Source organism: Sciurus vulgaris, assembly GCF_902686455.1.
Source record: "Sciurus vulgaris genome assembly, chromosome: 3".
NCBI lineage: Eukaryota > Metazoa > Chordata > Mammalia > Rodentia > Sciuridae > Sciurus > Sciurus vulgaris.
This window is the reverse complement of record NC_136463.1, coordinates 109,460,927-109,481,755: the sequence shown is the minus strand read 5'-3', so window position 1 is coordinate 109,481,755 and position 20,829 is coordinate 109,460,927. Positions and strand designations below refer to the sequence as shown.

The 20,829-nt window shown below is 32.9% G+C and overlaps 1 protein-coding gene across 3 annotated transcripts in view; it reads right to left on the bottom strand.

Moving 5' to 3' along the window:
• Positions 1-894: 894 nt before the first annotated feature.
• Positions 895-20,829, bottom strand: part of GALNT13 (polypeptide N-acetylgalactosaminyltransferase 13) — a 563,464-nt gene continuing 543,529 nt past the window's right edge. For 2 of the 3 annotated variants that reach the window (XM_079134477.1, XM_079134476.1), the window contains 3 exons: positions 17,326-17,460; positions 12,631-12,660; positions 8,882-9,271 (listed from right to left, as the gene is read on the bottom strand). In XM_079134477.1, the coding sequence (XP_078990603.1) occupies positions 9,086-9,271; positions 12,631-12,660; positions 17,326-17,460 (351 nt within the window). In that variant the 3' untranslated portion in view covers positions 8,882-9,085. Of the gene's footprint in view, positions 4,934-8,881; positions 9,272-12,630; positions 12,661-17,325; positions 17,461-20,829 lie in introns of those variants that run through there. The other variant, XM_079134478.1, reaches the window with a different exon arrangement.

Below are 20,829 nucleotides of genomic sequence, written 5' to 3'. Positions count from 1 at the left end.
GGGTTCGTTGAACACAACCCAACAAATTAATATTAAAATTATTTTTAGCTTAATGAAGCAACTTATATAATATAGCAGCATTAATATAAATGTCATATTTCATTTCTATAAGGCAGGATATTTTATTACAGAGAACAACATATAGTCCATATTTTAATATGAAGGATGTTAGGAAGAAAATTATTATTTGGAGACAAAGTTATGCAAATCTTATATAAATATATTACTGGACTTTAAATTTTAACATACAAAAAAGAATTACACAGTAGCACTTAGCAACTTTAATACACACTTTTCAGTTCATTAGTTCAAGAAATATTTAAAGAGTACTTAGTATGTGCTAGGAACTATACCAGATAATGAGGGTACCTAGTGAACAAAACTGACAAATACACACACTACCTTTAAAATGAACTTACTGGGCTGGGGGTGTAGCTTAGTAAGAGCACTTACCCAACATGGGTGAGGCCCTGGGCTCTATCCCCCAGAGCAGCAAAAAACAAACAAACAAGCAAAAACAAAAATTAAAAGGCAAACAAAACATATTCTAGGGGGACTGGGAGGGATGGAAGGGCAGACAGAAGAACTAAATAGCTTGTCAGAGGTACAGGAGATAAGTGGGCAGCAGGACAACCGTTTGCCTTACTGATGAGGTCATATTTGAACAGAGATCTAAAGAAAATGAGTAAGAGCTCTGTCCTGCAGAGGGAACAATATACTAATGCAGGAACTCACTTGATAACCAGTTGGAGTAAGTAAAAAGTGAGATGTAAGAGATAAGAAACACAGGTGTGTGTGTGTGTGTGTGTGTGTGTGTGTGTGAGTGTGAGAGAGAGAGAGAGAGAGAGAGAGAGAGAGAGAGAGAGAGAGAGAGAGGAGAGAGAGAGAGAGAGTATGTGTTCATCTGTAACACAGGGTATGAGGGTCTGTGGACTCAGCTGTCATCAGGAGGTACCTTGAAGGCCTCTGAGGAGAAATGAAAAAATCATAGGAAGATTGGGTGCAGGGAAATGACACAATCATGGATATTTAACAGAATCACTATATCTATTACATTGAGAAAAGACTGAGACAAGGAGTGCAAAAGTGGGAAACCAAACTATAAGCATGGTGCAAATAAAAAGTTTGGAATCAGTGACCCACAGTGAATATGGTGGGAAAACATTGGTTTCTGGTCATATTTCAAAGGTAGCATCAAGTGAATTTGATAATAGAAAGATGAGAAAGAAGAAAACAGTAATTTTAGATTTCTGACCTGAGCATCTAGAAGGTTAGAGTTGCATTAGCTCAGATGAGAAACACCTTGGAAGAGGGTGGTTTGAATAAGGAATGCTTTGCAAATCCAATGGTTTTAATTTTCTATACTATAGGCAAATATTTTTGAAAGAAAATTTGAATGTTTTCATTGTTTTCTAGTTTGGGATGCTTTATCATATTCTATGTCTTTATTTGTTAGACACCATAATGGTATATTTCCAACCATCTGAATAATCTTTAAAAATTCTTCCCTAGCATGAAATTCATGCAGGTTTAGGTTTTCATGTATTTTCTCTAGGACAATAATAAGATTTCAATCATTTAAAGTGCTCCTGAAATACTTCAAATTCAGCTTACATGAAGTAATTGTATTTTTAAAAATTTGTCATTTAACCATTTACTAGTTGATACATGCCTTTTGATTAACAAATCAAAAATAAGTGGAAGATACATAAAATACCATTTGTCAGTTACTCCTCCGAAAGTTCATTAATATCCAAAATATATAAAGAAACAAAAAACCTTAAAACAAACCAAAAAATACCCTGAAATATCCCAATCAATAAATGGGCAAATGATCTAAACAGACATTTCTCAAAAAAGGAAATGCATATAGTCAACAAATGTATGACAAAGTTTAAACATTCTTAGTGATCAGGGAAATGCATATCACAGCTACCCTGAAATTCCTCTCACTCCAATTAGAATGGCAATCATAAAGAACACAAATATCTGTCATTGCATTTCATTTGGAGAAAATGCAAACTGATATTGTTGGTGGGACTGCAAATTAGTATGACCACCTTGGAGAGTTGTATGAAGATTCCTCGAATGACTAGGGTCCTCCATATAACCCGGTTATCCCACTGTTAGCTAGAGAACAACTATCAGCACACTATAGTGATACATGTATATCAATGTTCATAATAGTGCAATTACCAACAGCCAAGTTATAGAATCAGCCTAGCTGCCTGTCAATAGATGAATGAATAAAGGAAGTGTATATAAAGAAATAATGAAGTTTTGGAGTTTTACTCAGCTGTAAAGAAGAATGAAATTATGTCATTTACTGGTAAACGGATGGAACTGGAGAACATCATGCCAAGTGAAATAAGCCAGACTCAGAAAGCCAAGCATCAAATGTTTTCTAAGTGAAAACTAAAGAAAACAAAGGGAGAGAATAAAAAATAACTTAAGAAAGGAGATATTATGAAAATAGAAGGGAAACTAATTAGAGTAGAGGAAGATCAAGTGGGTGGGGGGAAAATGGGGAAGTGCTGAGGAATGAAGTCTATCAAAGTATGCTATGTCCATGTATGAATATACCACAATGAATGTGGCTTATATATACAATTATAATGTACTAATTAAAATAATAATAGTAATAATAGAAGGGAGATAGGCAGAGTAGAGCAAGTGGTTGAGGAGGGAGGAGTGGGAAAGGGGACACACTGGGGAATGATATTGATCAAATTATGTTATGTACATGTACATAACAATAGTGAGTCTCACTATTGAATATGATTACAATGCACCAAAAAATAAATAAATAAATAATGACCCTTAAGAGTTTAAGCTTTTCAGTTTTAAAGAACAGCGTTGATTTTGTACAGGGCCATTTTATTCAGGACAAGAAGAAAATGAAGGGAAAAATAGTAAGAAATGGGAAGTGGGATTGTTGTCAGGCCTCAGCTGATCTGAGAGGCCATGATCAATTTAAGGTAGTGATTCACTGCCTCTTGGGTGTCAGATCTGCCTCTCTAAATTTGTTGTCAACTACAAAGTCTACCTCAAAAAAGACAAAAAAATACCCTGACATTCAAACTTCTGCTTACAATTTTAGAAAATTCAGGTCTTTCCAGAGACTGCCACGTGTGGATGTTTACATTGATAAGAGCAAACCTGAAATGCTCCAGTTTGTAGATTCCTTCTCTAGAATTGAACCAACACAAAGTCAAAGGAAGAAAGAATGCTACCTAAGACAACCATTCAAGATTTTATTAACCTTCAGAAAACGTTTGTCTTTTCATTATCAAACAGTGTAGGTGGAAGGGGCAGTTGTACGTAGACAAAGGGATTAATGCCTTATTTAAGAACTTTTATAATAAAGATGAGGGTCAAAAAATTTGAATCTTCTGGTCCAGAAGACATGTCTTCCATCTTTTGCCCCACTCCGAGCCTTCATTTATTTTGAGCTGCTCAGAACATTTATCATGAATAAAATACTTGTGTGAAGCAATTTTATGGGCACTTAAAATAAGGTCAAATACAGAAACTTATTAGTAAGAATCACACTGGCTGATTTTTCTTCCTTTTTTTCTACTGCTCATGTATTTTGAACACAAAGTGTTCTAAGATGAACAGCATGTAAAGCTTCCCTAATTATGACTGTGTTCCTTGAGTCAAAATTTATAGTAATTGACATCTAGCAGTTTAATTAAAACGAAAGTTTAATGAATGTACATTAAGTTCACTTCCCTGGTGATGGAAATGTTAGACATGATGGCATAGCAATTGAAATTCTAATAAGGATGCATTCATTTCATTAAAGTTAAAGATTAAAACTACAATAGTGATCAAACTTAAATTTCTAAATGTTAAAGAGTTAAAAATTAAGTCTAAAACTCTAATTTTGTCCTGCAATTCTCTACCATGTAAGTGATAAGCCACATCCTCTAGAGTAAGGAGAAAAGAGATGGGGTTGTTTGTGGTGACAGAGACATGGCTAAGGACTAGGTTTGTGCTGTTTAAACTCTAGGAACTAGGTTGTTTGTCTTCAATCTAAATTAGAAATGACTGCAACCCAGCTGCCATGTCTCTTTCAAGGATTGTTTCCATTTCCCTCCATCATTCCCCTCAATATCTGCTAATTTTGGCTTGCTTCATTTGAATTTACATTTCCTATTTAAAGTGAATTTTCAAATTCTTCTTTCCTTTTTTGTTTACATGCGATGTTTGTATACAGACTCTACAAATTCAATATCCAATTTCATTTTTTTTTTCTGGTACAAAAAGTAGAGCCTAATATTTTGTATATTGAATTCAATACTCAGAAATAATTTAATGTAATCATAGTTGTTGACATAGAAATTCAACATGTTCCTATGTAGGTCCAGTACAAAGAGTGAGTATACAAAGCAATTGATAGTATTTCATAATGAAGATATTTTGTAAGGCATTTACATTATATCTCTCTCAATCACTATGACAACAAAAAATAAATTAACCTCCCATTAACCTTGTGACATGAGGGCAGTAAGATTTTTTTAAAGCAAACACAATTTGTTTCTCAAGTTGTTCCAATGTTTAATAACACTTTCTATTATCGATGTTTTTTTTTATGTGCTTATTCAATTGAATACAAATTTTAGTAGGGAAATAATTCAACATTCCTAAAAATGAATTATAAATAACTATGTTTTAGAATACTAAAAGGAGTTTTAAAACTTTCATTTCAGCAGTTAATATTTTCCCCTCTTTGAAATAATGGAAAACCAAAAGTGTAGACACTTTCATGGCTTGGGGGAAATGGTCTTCACACCCCCAGGGTCATGTTCCTTAGCAGCCATTGTTGGGATCTGCTTCCACTACAGTCCTGCATGGTAGGCACCATTTTGTCTTCTTCAGAAGGTTCATCTAGACATTGGTTACTGTTAACATGTCTCAGCGTAAGTCTCTGTAAAAGATAATCAATAATCAACTCAGGCTCTTTAATTTTTAACTTTACTAGCTCATCAGATAAAACAAAAACTCTTTAAAAAATCCTTTATGATTTTTTCAGTATATTACATCATTGTGATATGGTTGTAGAAGGAGCTGTGCACAGGTTTCTTTGAGTCAATTATACAACTCTGACAATTAAGGAGCTATTCTTGTTTAATGCACCTTTATTTGCAGATGGTTAAAGCAATTGGACGACACTTATCATGGGTTGCCAAGAATTCAGGCTTCTTTGCAAAAAGCCCAATGTGAGTTCTGAGTATAGTTGAGGGCTTCAAATATTTAAAAGCTTTCACAAAGGCTTAGTTTTCTTAGGCATGTGTTATTCAGTAACTATTTGGTAAACATGCAAATAGATGTCACAGCTGTGACCCAAATTAACAAAACTGCTAGTGATGTTCCTATTTCAAAATATTAAACAAACCATAGTATCTGATGTTCATTTTAAAGGAGTGATTCACGGCAACAAATGATCTGTCTTACTTGATAGTATGGTCACCGTATCTTGATATACTTTTTTAAGGACCCAAGATATGAATGTAAAATAATAGCAGGGATGTTATGAGTATATATTTTAAATACTATGCTTATTTTTTACTTCATAATTTTAATAATCACCCTCAATTATATTGAAAATCACATTTTTGGAATTTCCAGATGTACATTTTAAATCCATATGCTTTATATATACTAATTATATAAAATTCTGCTCAGTTTCATAGGCAATGCCTAGAACCACATTAGATGAAAAACTCCCCAAATAGAAAAAGTTTATAAGGTGATTTGTGGTTATATCTTGAAAACAGCGCCCCAGATTCCCCCCCCTTTTTTTTTTTTGCAAATTATCAAAATTAAGAGTTGAAAAATCTTTCCCCCTCCCTCTCTTCCTTCCTTCCTTCCTTCCTTCCTTCCTTCCTTCCTTCCTTCCTTCCTTCCTTCCTTCCACTCTCTTACATTGTCTTGAAAACTGCTTAAAAATAAATGCAGGGGACATGAGATAAAATTTGTACAGAATCACCAGCAAGTTAATTATTATTTGTTTAGATTAGGACTGAAAACACCCAGAACTGCATTGTTGTGAGGAAAGTCAGAACAGAGAACTGGCTGTGATGGAGGATGCCCAATAGAATTAAAAAGAGCAATACAATTAGAAGTGAAGGAGATTTCAAGATGGAGACCTTTGTTGCTGCTTTTTAATACATGAATCAAGCTATTTATGCTAAAAAATGAAGAAAAAAGAAATTATCACAGATAGCTAGGCATGAAGATAGTTGATTTATTCTCATCATGCCAGAAGTTCAACCACCAGCCGGTTTAAAAAAATCCAAACTAAACAAAAGCAACTTTTTTTCTCTAAAAAAACTTTCAGTTTTGTTACCTGAGATCATTTGTGTACATATTCTCCTTTCAAAGAAAATCACTTACTATTCCATGCTTCTATTAGGTCCTTTTTGTAAGAAACTATGAATTTTACTTATATCCAGAACATTATTGCCCATTGAACTATCGCACAAAGCCCTAGCATTGTGGTAATCTAAGCTGATAACACATCACAGTGGATGAATTCTTTGATCAATTTTCAGATCAGATACCTTAGGCCATAATGGAACAAACTGAGATTTTTTTTTTTTTCCTTTAAGGATTGAATTGTTATAAGCTACAAAAATAATGACAATTTAAAAAATACTATTAAGCATTGTTCTATCTAAAAATGCATAAATATTTCTTTTGAAGGAATTCATTAATAGCCCAAACACACTGCTGCTAATATAACAAAGAACCAAGCAAAAATCTCTCCTTTTTACTGAAGTACAGTAGAAAACCAGACATTTTAGGCTCAGAGAGACTTGTGTGAATTCCTCTTCCCCAACTTACTTTGGATACCTGAGCAAGCCACCAAATCATTTTGAAGAAGCAGATTCTTTGTCAGAAAATACTTGGTTAGACTTACCAATGCCCCTTCCTCTTCTGCTAAAAAAAATTAGACCTTGAGTCAGCTAACTCACTCTGGTCCCTTAGCAACCTGATAAAGATAAAATGGTTAACTATGTTTCTAGGCAACACAGTTTATGGTAAAAATGACCGCTGATTGATAAATTGCTTCTGCAACTGAACAATGGGTAAGAATACCAAAGTCACGTAGGAAACCAAAATGTGGGGATTCTTTGAGTGTATACTCCTGTCCCATTGGGTTCTTGGAACTGCCTGTAGAACTGGTACAGGAGATATCTCCTGGGAGGATAAGGCTATTATAAGCCAGGATAGTTTCTACATCTGGCTGAATGGATCCCATAATTGTAGATGTTCAGAGATGAGTTTGCTAAGGGTGAGGACAAACGATACCTACCCTACCTAGCCTTACCCTGCGCACTTACTAAGGCATCAGAGATCAAGCTCTGAAGGCACAGATCTAATTTTATTTAGGGTTGCACAGGACATATATAGGCACATTATCCAATCAGGTTAACGTGCTTGTTGAAGTGTAACAGAGCCAGCCTATAGGTGAACTATACCTCGAGGGTCCAGGTAGTGTAAACAAACCAAGCATGCCTAAGCAATTCTGCCCAGCAACAGGTCTGAGACAAGGGACTGGGGGAATGGCAAACTCTAGCACACAGCATGAGGCAAGGCAGCGCAGAGGAGCTCACATCACAGCTTTCTGGATGCATGACAGAACGAGGCCTCCCCTCAGTTCAAACTCAGCCTCAGCAACTGCAAAGTCCTTCATTCCATGGTGAGTCTTCACCATTACCTCAGTTTCTCTGTTCAGACTGTTTGGCTTACTTAGACCATGGTGTCAGTGACTGCTGTCAGATACACTTGAGGAATGTTCCCTACAATAATCTCCCACTGGACTGTTGCCTGTGTAGAAACTGACTTCTAGAAGCCTGTAAGAAGTACTGTGGGAACTGCCATAAGTTCTCCTACTGAAAGAAGCAAGTTATGGTCTCTGCCTTAGAACTCTATAAGGTAGCCTTGTGAGATTAAAGGTTTAGCTGCACATTGTTGGACACTGCACATACCAGGTATGGTTACTCTGAAAACCCACTAATATAATATATAAAAATTGCCTTCCATACAAGTCCTCTTCATGGAAAGGGTCTAAACTTTTCTGACTTATATTCAGAATGTCCTTGTCTCAAATGTCATTCAAATCCAAAAACACCCCTGTTGCCAACCAATTTCCATACTTGCATTGCCAGCTATATTACAAGCAATCCAAGCTCCATGTGTCTTCCACTAACAACTGTTAGTGAGTTCATGGGAACCAGAAAATCTCACTAATCACCCATGCGTTCTCATAGTAAGGTATTGGATAAAGTAAAACCACATTTACTGAGTAATAAATCCCATAAAATCAATAACTAGGACATATTCTTATTTGCACTGTTTACCAGAATTGCTTACCAGTTTGCTGATTTGAACTATATGATTTGTTTTATTCCTTACCGAGAAGATAGTTACAAATTATACAAGGAGAGATAAAAGATATTATTTTTTAAAAAATTTTATTGTTATATCATTTCACCAGCCACAAAGAAATGCTCAGAAATTTTTTTTCATAAAGTTATTGAAAATTACATCTTATTTAGTATTTAATGAATTTTCTTAATGTCAGATTAAAATAAATATAAACTTAATAATGTGCTACATCTACAAATAACCAAAGCACCTATTAAAAATTAACAAAATTAAATAAACAATAAAAATTAAAGATTCCATTTTTTCAGCTGTTAGATATTTTAACTTTGTTAGATTTTTTAATTGAACTTTTTCACTTCTGATACAGAAACTGTTGTCATATAGACATGACTATAATTAGCGTAAGAAAGTTAATATTTAGTAAAATATAATATTAATTATATTTGTATATATTTTAAATATAAAACTAGAAAACATATTTATTAATGATAGACTAAATACTACTTAATATATACAGTGTCCAAGTTAATGGGAAGCAAAGAAACAAAAGACAAAAAAAATTTCCATACATACATAAAATTTTTCTTAACTACGTTTTAAGGAAGTTTCCAGATTTCAATGACCAACACAACCAAAGTACTAGAAGAAATACAATGACGTCTGTAAAATGAATCACTAAAAATTATTAGAGAAAGTAATTAGTAAGATTCCCAAAAATATTCCTAAAAACTTCTGTTCTGGTATAGTTTCTTAGCAGCCATTTTTGCCAAGCGCTATCGTTACATGTTTCCACAGTGGGATGTTGAGAGCCATCAGCTACTTTGCTTAGTGAGAGACAGGACTGGGTGATTATATGAAGAAGAGTGTGGGTCTGTTTGACAAAGAAAATAATGAATAATGACAAAAATCAAGTATAAAGGCAGTAATAAATCAATCATCCTGGCAACACACAATTTCTAATGGATAAGGATGGAAGACACACATCACAATAATTGCATCCATGAAGCTGAGCCACATCCTTTTAGATGGTTTTAATGTCAATGGTACTCAGCAGGACTGAATGGAGATAAAACAGACTATGAAGAGGAACTTGAGATCAAATGATGAAACATTTTGGAGAAAGAATTTTGGATAAAAAAAGATTATGTTCTCACAATCTAGTAATAAAATGCCTTTTGGAGTCAAATGTGCTATTTTGTGAGTGTGTATTCAAAGTAGTTCTTGCGTCCAGAGAGTTATCAACTACTGTCCTTGGCCTTCTAATTCCTTTGCCTTAAACTTTAGTAGGTTGCAGGAAAGAATCTGGGGAATAATTTATCTTTGAGACATTGCTGCAGTTTGTACAGTATGGTTTTCAATAGTTCCTGCTTGAGGAATGTGGGGCTAACCTGGGGTTTTTAAAGGTTCCACATATACATTGACACATTCATTAGAGGTCAGCTGTAAAGTCAGAAATAATGGGAACAAAGACCAATTCTATTTTGGCTCTTTACTTCATCAAGTTTTCTACATATAAGTTTTAATTAGTTAATTGATTTGACTGTTTCATGCTTTCTATAGATTTCCTCTCTGCAGGAGCGTAAACTCCAGAAAGGCCATAGACCATGGCTACTTGCATCATCAAACCCAGTGCCAGCCCACAGAAGATATTAAATAAGTGGTAGGTTGAAACACTTAATGAAAGGCCAGTGCAGAATATAAATACTTCCAAAATAAACTACATTTCTGGGGCAGCTAAATGGACACAATCATTGGATTTATTGTTTCGAGCATTTATCTTCTATAGTAAAAATAGTAGATAAATGATTTATAAAGATAGGAAAGATAGCATTATACTTCACCATATATTATTTGTAAAATGATACTTTAAACGATATAGTTTTATTTGTTAAGAAGACAAATTTATTTGTTTATAAACCAAATCTAAATTTTCCTTAGATACTGTTTGAAATTTCTAGGCTAGATCATCCCCTATTCTAAATAACATTTCTTCTTCCAATGAACTTTTCTTGGTAAATATAATGTCAATTCCAAAGGCCCTACTGTTAGGAATTGTGAATTCCATGTCATTAAAATTAATGAATTATAAGGTTTTTTGTGACATAAAAACAAAAACAAAAATTATTTTATTTAGCCTATTAGGGCCAGGAAAAGTGACTTCATGGCATGAATAAACTATAATATCATAAGAAACACAATTACAATATTTTCTTCAGAATAGAATTGCTATGAAAAAAAGTTGAAAAAACATTTACTTCAGGTAGTTCCAAAGAGTCACAAATTGGAGAAAATTTAGAAATCTAAAACCCACTGCCATAAAAATGATTTTTCTTTTTAAAAAAATGGACAAAATTATTTAGAATACTCTTTCTTAAAAGCAAAATATGACTTTTTTCTGAGTATTCTGTTCAGGAGAGAAAACAATTATTAATATTTAGGTGTGTTTTGTAGTAATTTTAACATTTATATATATTTATATAATTTTTTTTCCTTTTTGCAGTTCTGGGGATTGAACCCAGGACCTCCTGCTTGATAGGCAGGGACTCTAACAACTGAGCTATATCCCCAGCCCTATATTTTTATAATTGAGGTCATAGAATTTAATATCCCTCTTCCATTTATGTTGGAATATTTTCTATCATTAAAATAATCTTTTTAAACTAGTAGGAAATAATATGTATGAAATGAATTTGCTAAAACTAACTTTTCTGTTTTGGGGGAACTTCTTTTTGATTTGGAACTATTGCAAAGAATGCTATGACAAATATCTTTGTGTACATTTATAATAATTTCTTTAGAAAGGAGTTTTAGAAGTGAAATTACAAAAGTATGAACATTTTAACACAAATTAGTATAATTCTTTACCAAAACTATCTGTGATAGTAATTTAGTGATAATAGCAGCAGCTGCTGTGGCTTACTATATGACAGGGTACAATGTTGTGTCAGTTTCACTGCATCTTCATTGGTATTATGTTTTGCTTGTTAAATACATTTTTGCCATAATGACAGAACAAAAAAAGAAATGGATAAAATGACATTCATGATATGATTTATATGTATGTACTTTTGATAGTTATTTCAATTATTATTTTCACAATTTTCATTGACTATATTCCTCCCTTGCCGTTCATTCATGACCTTGCATGATTTTATATTGGGTGTAGAATTTTTTTCTTTAAAATGCTCTTCATTAAGCATATCAGTCCTTTTTCTTTTGTTTCAAATGCCTCATTAAAAGGTTGTCATGCTAACTCAATTTTGAAGACAATGTGACATACAGGCTGACATGTAGCTTACTGCCAAATACCTTTGGCTTTATTTAAAATATTGGCTATAAAATAAAGTGATATAAACCCTAAGTGAGTGATGGACTATGTTTATATAAAACATTAATTAATTGCTCTTTTCTGAAATGCAAGACACTATTATTTCCTTGGACATATGAATCTAAATCAAACTATTTTAATATGCATAAAAATGATTTCTATCATTAAATACATTAGTATGTTTTGTATCTAAGACAAGATATTTCATCTTGATAAGACAAGCCGTATCTGCCCTTCCAAAGATATGATTCATACTTAGAGTCAGCTGTAAACAGGCTAGGGAAACAATTTTGATGACAAAATAAAGGCATAATATTGAATAATTAGATCACACCTTTGTGTAAAAGAACACTGTTAAAAAACATATTTAAGTAAACAAATACAACTGACTGCATAGTTTGTTTAAGAGTCAATCATACAAGTACCAGTTGGCATACTAAAAGTTTAAAATAAAATCAATGAAATAAATTGTTATCATATATAATGATAAATGGATTAACGTGGACTATTTTAAGTATTTAATTTCATGACATAATTACTAGGTTTCCCCTATTGACCAAGTACAGAATAACAACTCTTAAAATAATATAGTAAAGTTGTTATTCAAATATTAAATATGATCACTTGAAAAAGTAGTCTGTGCAGTCAGTAGAATGGGATAGAAGAATTCTAAAACTCAAGCAAAGATGGTTAACAATGAGGAACTACAAATGCAACACTAATCTATTGAAACTTCTATTCACTAGTTGATTCTAATGTGAAATCAAAGCTAAGGGGTAATGGAAATACGGGAAGGTAATACCTGTCTAATGTACTCAAGCTTCAAAGGGTAAATCAAGCCATTGTTTTTATTAGGAATTCTACACAGGGACACGGCTAGGTTGCATTTACAGATCACTTACCTTGAAATTATATTCCCATTTACCTGCTTTCTGATAAAGATAAATAAAAGAGGAGGGGAATAAGTAAAGTCTAAATATATACTTCTATGATTTCAGTAAATATCAATCTAACATATTTTACCTACTAAAAGAATTCCTTATATTGCAGCTCTGAGAAACATTTCATACAGATGGGTATAGAATTCATAACAAATATTTTCTCAGTCAACTTGCTCAGTCACATGAAAAACAAGACTTATTTTTAGCATCATATTTTGCTCCCTTTTTTTCTTTGTTGCATAGTGTTTGTTGAGCACAAGTGTTCTGATCTAAAATTAGATTCTCACACTGTATGTAGCTGCCTAGATGTTCAAAAAAATGTGATTAAGTGCACATACTGCAGGAAAATGTAAATTTCAAGTAGATTGGAATACACTTGTGATGTGCAAACAGCATATAAGAAAATTTGAAAAAGTAAAATGGATCAGCAATAGACTTTCACAAAAATAATTTTAAAAATTGCTCAGTGTCCCCAGCACCATAAATAAATAAATAAATAATTGTTCCGTGATACTCAATTTGGTTTTTCTGTTTTGTTTAACACTGAGATAACAGGCATTTCATGACACTGAAGTGTTCAATGGGTAATTTATTCAAGAGATTATAGAGTAGGTGGGTATCCTGCATCTATGCTAATGATGCTCAGGTTGCTCCCAAATCAAACAGGTTAGACCAGGTAAAAAGTGACAACAAGTTAAGTTAATAATTGTGCTATTTAAGAAATGTTTAGTTAGTGGCTGACTATGTAGTTCAGTGGTACAGATCAGTGCCTAGCATGAAAAATACACCAAAAAAATGTTGAGTTAGGAAAGTGAGAAACTCTATATTTCAAATCACAGTAAATCAGCAGTGTGCATTTATTACAAACACATGCTTAGTTCCACTCAATTCAAAGGAAAAGTAATTGGACATTAATTATATTCAGAATATGTGTAACTAAATTTTGTAAGCAATTAGACCATAGTGCCAGAGTGGTCTTCTAAAGAGACCATATTTATTTCAGAACACTTTCCTATTATTAAGAAAAGGAGAAATCCTATTTGAACAAAATTTGGTACTGCAAATTATTGTTAATATTTGATTATTCCATTTATAATACTGTACATTTAGTTTATTAGATCTTTGCCATTGGAAGCATCTAATTATTTATTATTAAGTCTATTAAAATTATTATATTTAATAAAATTATTAATTATTAATTTTAATATATTAAAATTATTATATTTTAATAATTTTAATTATAGTTATTCAATTACCTTGAGAAGTAATGTAGCACAGTAGAAAAATTACTAGATTTAATACTAGATATCTGAGTATGCAAACTTAGCCAATATTTATTCTATGCCCCAGTTTATTAATGTGAAAAACACAGAGAACAAGAAGTTCAATCTTATAGTATGAATTGTGTAAGAAAACTGATAAAATGATATAGTACTTGATTAACTGTATTCAGAAGCAGCTGGATAGACTCCATGTTTTCAGGTCTCATAACACTGTTTCCATTTGTCTCTGGATATTTCAACAATTCTGCTCCTATTTATGACTTTCCTTTCTAAGACTGAAAGGACTATGGGAGATAAGGTGATGGAATATTTCAGCTGTTCACACTGTAAGATTCAAAACTGTACTGATAACTAGCGTCTTTGAAAACTTTATTAGAACCTAAATCCTAGCTCTGCTGCTAGCAGGGTAATCTTTGTGCTTTAACTTGCTCCTGATAAAGGCTGGAAGAAGAGAACTTTAAGGTACGTTTTAGCTCTGTAATTCTGTGAACTCCACCAATTTTTATTCTGCCTTGAAACTGCATGACCTCAGAGGTTTCTCCAAGAATAATAATTTTGCCCTTGCTAGCAAATGATAAAGAACTGAAGAATTGGTGAGCAGCTCTCACCTACTTTTCACTGAGAAGACTAGAGCTACAGAGCAAGGACTCATTCACATCCCAGCACCTCTCGCCCTTTGCTTCCTTTCTCTCCTCTAGGTCCCCTGGAGCCTTGCATTTTCCAAAGAGTACTCATGTGTTTTTCCTAAGTTTGCAATAATTTCCAACAGCCTATTAAAATTCATTGAAAATGTGTAGATATTTGGCACTGTCTAGACCAAACTTTAATGGAGATTGTTAAAATAGAGATTTGGATTTAGGGTGTCAAGCATAGTGTCTCACATTCTACTTTTCCAACAAGTTCTTAGGTGATGCCCCTGATCCTAGAATCACCCTCTGGGTAGCAAGTATTGGGACTGTTAAGTGGACTAAAGGGTCTCTAAACATGAAACTTAAAGGAAATTATAAAAAAGTGAATGTTTTAATTTCATTGGAAACTATCTCCTTCTGAATGACCTTCTCACAAATACAATCAAGTTTCAAACTTGAAATTTCCAAAAAGGCAGTGCATTATTTCTACAATTGTTTCATTCTCAGGTGATTTCTCTCCATTATGATTTATGCATTTCTAAATTTGGTGGTAAAGTGATGACATTAGACAAGTTGAACATCAAAATTTCAAAAATATATAAACATATGGCAGAGTAAATTAAATTATGATACTTATACCTAACATGATCAGATTACTTATTTAAAATAAAATTTCTCAATATTTATGGCACATTATAAGCCTGCATGTATGCATATTCTAAAGGCAAAGTTAACATGGCTCAAAATTTTACAGTGCTCTAAAATACTACAACAGATGACTGCTAATCATCCCAAAGGGTAAATTTTCAAAATAACATATTTTTAATCTTAGACGAAGTCACATTTTTAAATCATCTTTTAAAATTCCTTAGCATTTGACAACCTTGTTATTAACGGAATATATACCGTTTAAAAAAGTATACACTTAACTACTGACAGTATTATTTTAGAAATGAAGCAATTTGAGCTGTGAATATAGAAACCATTGTTCACTCAAGAGTTACAGAAAAGTTTGAAGACTAAAAGTGGTATTCTGAAATTCGACTGTGCTATATCTTATAGAAATGGACAAGCATTCTCCTTTCTGAATAAATTTATGTTAGACTCCCTTACTTTTGGCCCAAGTCAAATAAATCTCTGGTATTTGAAAGAAAGCAAGCATCAACAACAAAAAGTTTTATTTAAAAATAAATGCTACTTGTAGGATTTCTACTCTTTCTGTACATTTATGTTTACTTCTCTTCATAGAAGAAGTAGAACACGGATTAAGGGTCCATGTATACATATTTACATTTAGTAAGGAAAAAGTCTCCTCTAACCTTAATATAAAGAACTGTGATTACAGGTAATAGTTGAAGATAAAAAAAAATGGTGGCCCAAGAAGGTGAACCAGACGCTGGGAAGGCAGGGAGTCTCAACAGAACACAATGCCACAACGCAGGAGGGAATCTGGCTGTTTGTCCTTAATTATGTCCCAGAATAATTTTTGTTCCAAGACGATGGTAACATTATATGTATTTTAGGCCAGAATTAATCCTATATAACCAGTTTTAAATCCTATACAAATTCAGTTAGTTCTCTTGATATTCATCTTGAGAAACATAAGGTCATGCAAATTAAAATGGCACTCAAAAAGTTTTCAGAAAGAAGGCCTTGTTTAAAATATCGACCATACTGAAAACCATAGATTGGTTTTTAAATGTTTTTATTAAAGAATATTTTAAGCTTTCATGGAACACTGCATCTGCAAGACCCATTTACCTTTATTGCATTATTTATCTTGTAAAATAAAGTTCAGTTCTTCTTTAAAATACACCACTGACCAATTAATATTGTTGAAAATGTGACACAGATGACAAGTTCATTTTGCTAAGCAAAGAGAAGTGAGAGAAATGAATCTCTTTCTGAGGCTGTTTCCTCATGTTGAAGAAAATATTTCTTTTTTATTAGCTCCATCTGATGGCTGAACTGATTTTTACACACTGCCTCACTATAAATTTCCATCAGTGATTTTGTTTTCTCTACTTTCTTCTTTATCAGAAAGGTGTGCTATATGTGTGCTATATTGGCTTATTAATATGCCTAATTCATTTATTAAATTCTGAAAAATATTTACTATGTTAAGTAGTAAGGAATTCTTTGCCATATTCTTTACAATACTATACATATCAGGGATTACAATAGTAAAAAATTTAAAATTTGAAAAAAGAACATATTGTCAATATCGTTTACTACAAACATCTTCATATGTACCTCTCAGATAAGTAGAGCTTGTCTCTTGCCTAATTTATGTTGGGCAAGAGATCACATATATTAAGCAAATAACAGTGATTATTCATGTTCATACTAATGGACCAGTTTAACAAAAGCCTACTTATATGATATGCTCTCTTAATATCATCAGGTATGAGCATGAATGCTAGGAATATAATTCTTCAATGCAGAAAAAATATGGAGTAGAATTAATTTTTTAAAAATATATAACTAGGGCTAGGGTTGTGGCTCAGTGGTAGAATGCTTGCCTAGCACATATGAGACACGGATTCAATCCTCAGCACCACATTAAAATAAATAAAATAAAGATATTGTGTCCATCTACAACTAAAACAAAAAAAAATTTAATTAGTAAAATTTTAATTGTTACTATTAATAGTAACAAAAAATATTTAATTAATATTTTTATATATGTAAATATAAAAAACTGACCTTAAGCATTAAGTAATGAGTTAGGGAAAATACTCTACCTCAGCATCGTATTCCCATAGCTGATTTCCTCTCATGTGGTGGCACTTTAGCATGATTACAGGTCCATTGAGTCTGGATACATCCAAGCATAAGTCATCAGTTCGGATTTCTTTGTCAGCTGTATAAGAAAATACCTAAAAATAGAAAATTTAGTCAATAAAATAATATCTACTTTATAAAAAAGTCACAGCATGATAGATCCATATATGGAAACTGTCACATCAGTTACACTTGTGTTTTCAAATGATTCCTGTTGTGCGATCTTAAGAAAGCTGGTTCATTTCCATCTTTTTCCTCAACTGCAAAATAGGGACAATGTTTTATTTTCTAGGATTTTGATGAAGCCTCAGTTTAACAAACTAAATTAATGAACACTTATTATTTGCCGGCACTTTATGTCTTACATAATGTTTTTCTTACAAAGTTCACAAAAGATTAAATAAAACAAACTTTGTAAACTGTGTGGAGCTCAATAAACAGCAGTCCTTGTTCCTACAACCTTATGTATGACCAATTCTTTAACTCTAGGGAAAATTCTAGAGAATTTTTTCCCATTGTAGCATTATTTCAATACTAAAGGATAACCTTCCACCTTGAAATTGCTGTCATTTAATTGTATAGAAATGCCACTATAAAAGGAGACCTCACAGAACACTGACATTCAAATCTCTTACAACATGCATAAAATGGTCTCAGCAAGGATTCTCTTCAAGCCTCCTGTGACAATTTGGAAACTACCTTTTGAAATTTCTAGAAAGCAGTATATCATGTTCTTTGTTCCCAAATTCTAATTTGGATTCATTCTTTGGTGAACTGGTAACTACCTAAAGTAATTTACATTCAAGACTGATATGTTTGTAAAATGTTTTCTGAGCCTCTATTTATCTATCTGAAATTATCTTTCTTAGTCATTTGAAATTGAAAAAATTAACCACTGGCTAAATGCTTGGCATACAAGGAGTTTATGAAAAATATAAATCTGTAAGTAATATGTCAGTTTTTTTCCTGGCATTATTTCCTGTAAACTTAGGAATAATTTGGTTTTGTACCTGAGAATAATTTGATTTCATACCTTATTTTTATGTTTGATTGTTTTTGTGATGGTTATTTTACCCTCTACATTAATAGTCAGTGCATGTTAGTATGCACATGTCCTTCTTGGTTTGATCTGGAAATTACCAGGTTTGATCTTAGTTGTTTAACCTTCATGTGCATTGATTGTCTTTTTAACCATAATTGCCATTTTCTGTGTTTTTAAAATGACTCCTACTATACAAGGTTCATGGGATTCAATTTTGGATTAGAAAAATAATACACACAGAATGCTTGCAAGGTCCTGGTACATGGAAAGCATTCAGTAACTAGTTTTTATTATAATCCCAACCGTGGAGCTATTCCCAGGTAGTGGGCTTGTATGTGTACCCCTGCTTTGATGACATACCCAGTACCCAAGGAATTGTAAGACAGAGATCTAGAAGGACTTGCTCTGGCCCATCTGTGCCCACCCTGTGGCCCACATTCCTGAGGGCAAGGTTTTAATCCTGATGACAGACTTTCCTGAAACTTTCAACTAGTACCATCTCCACATATTGTGTCTAGAGTCACCACTTTTGAGTTCCTCATAGCTTGGAGAACCCCAAATCTGTTGCTAGATTTCCTGTTAGTAACTGTTCCCCACAGCCGGTGCCTGTTTGCTGTCTCAGTACTCCTCCTACGTGTAGTTCCCAGTTTAGAACCTGCCCAGTTGGTTCTCCTGCTACTGTAGTTGAAACCTCTATACCTGACCATAAGGTAAAACAAAATATTTTAAAGCCAAACACCTAAGGAAGCACTTTAAATTACCTCAGATACTGATGACTAAGATTGGTTTCTTTCATTAGTGAAATCTCATCGTTCAATCTTTCCCCCAAATTGCCTTATCTTTGGTAACTAATACTTATTCTTACTAAAGCCAGAACTGAGTGACACAAACCAGAATTAACATTATTTTCAGTTGCTCTAGTGCATCTCTAAATTGACTTTATTAAAGATCAGTGATTGATTCAGAGACCAGTCACTCTAAATATCTAAGGTGACTTGAAGCAGAATTAAACAATCTCTGTACCTCCTTCCATTATACAACTGGAAATAGGAAGTTAACATTAATGGGGCACCTACCTGAGTAAGATGCCACATGTAATACTCTTTACAAATATATAGTAATAAATTTATTTATATACATAAAAATAGATATAAAATAAAAAAAATTTCCCTTTTGTTTTACTGTATGTACAATTAAGTTTCTATATATATACCAACTTACACTATTGCAAAAAATAAACTGATTTTTTCAAATAAAGTACAGTTACTTAAAAATTTATGGAGGTTTGATATTGTTTTATATATTGTGTTCATATTGTCTAAACACATAACATTTTTATAAGCAAGCTAGTACTGCATATGTTCCTATGTAGTCTGCCAGTTAAACTGGGTCTACAACCACTTAAAAGACCATTTTTATGCAGTTCTTATAATTTCAGCTGTTTTATAAGGAAAGATAGATTCTGTGTTCCATTTTGTGGACTTTGTTGATTATTATGCTTTCCAAAATTACTTCTATTGCCAAAACCACTAGGATTTTGTGTTCTAGTGTAATATTAGTTTTATAAGATTACCAGAAAAAAATCATAGAATGTGTAGTCTAAAAAAAAATAAGAATAAAAAATAAATGATTTCTTAACACTCTGGAAGTTGAAAGTCCCAAGATCCAGATATCAGTAGGATTATTTCATTCTTAGGTCTCTCATCCTGTCTCATAGATGGGCATCTTCTCCAGTCTTCACCATTTTTTCCCTCTGTACCTGTCTGTGTCCTAAATTTCATCTTAAAGGACATCAGTCATAACAGGTTAGGGACCACCTAATTATCTAATTTTGCCTTAACTGTCTCTTCAAAGACTGTATCTCCAAATACAGTCACATTCTGCGGTACTGGAAGCTATTAAGGAATTTAACATACAAATTTTGAAGGGGGCAAAATTCAGCCTACAACATCTATTTACCCTACAAAATGCCTTGAAAGAAACACTATATCTTTTATTACTTTTAAGTGAAAAATATGATATGTATGAGTTTTTACTACTTGATTAAGTCACCTTGGAATCCAATTCAGAAATTGGAATGTACAATTTGTATTATTAATGAAATTTCTGAATGTAATGGAATATCAAATTTTATCCTCTTCTGTAAGTTGGCAGCCTAGGGTGAGAGAGGGTATCATTGCCTTCTTGGTTTCCCTGTCTTAAGCACTTTTTTGTTTTTCCCATTGCCCCTGCCCACTCCCAAATTCCCACAGGCTGCTAGTCTTTTCATTCTTCCAGGATAGTAAAGCTCTAGGACAGGTCTTACTCAAGCTGTTTATTACTCCTTCCCGTTCTCTGACTCCATAGAGTATGGCCCTTTAGAGATTCCCGTCCCTGAGCATCTCTCATTGCAGTGCTAATGAGGAGGACAATGCATATTTTA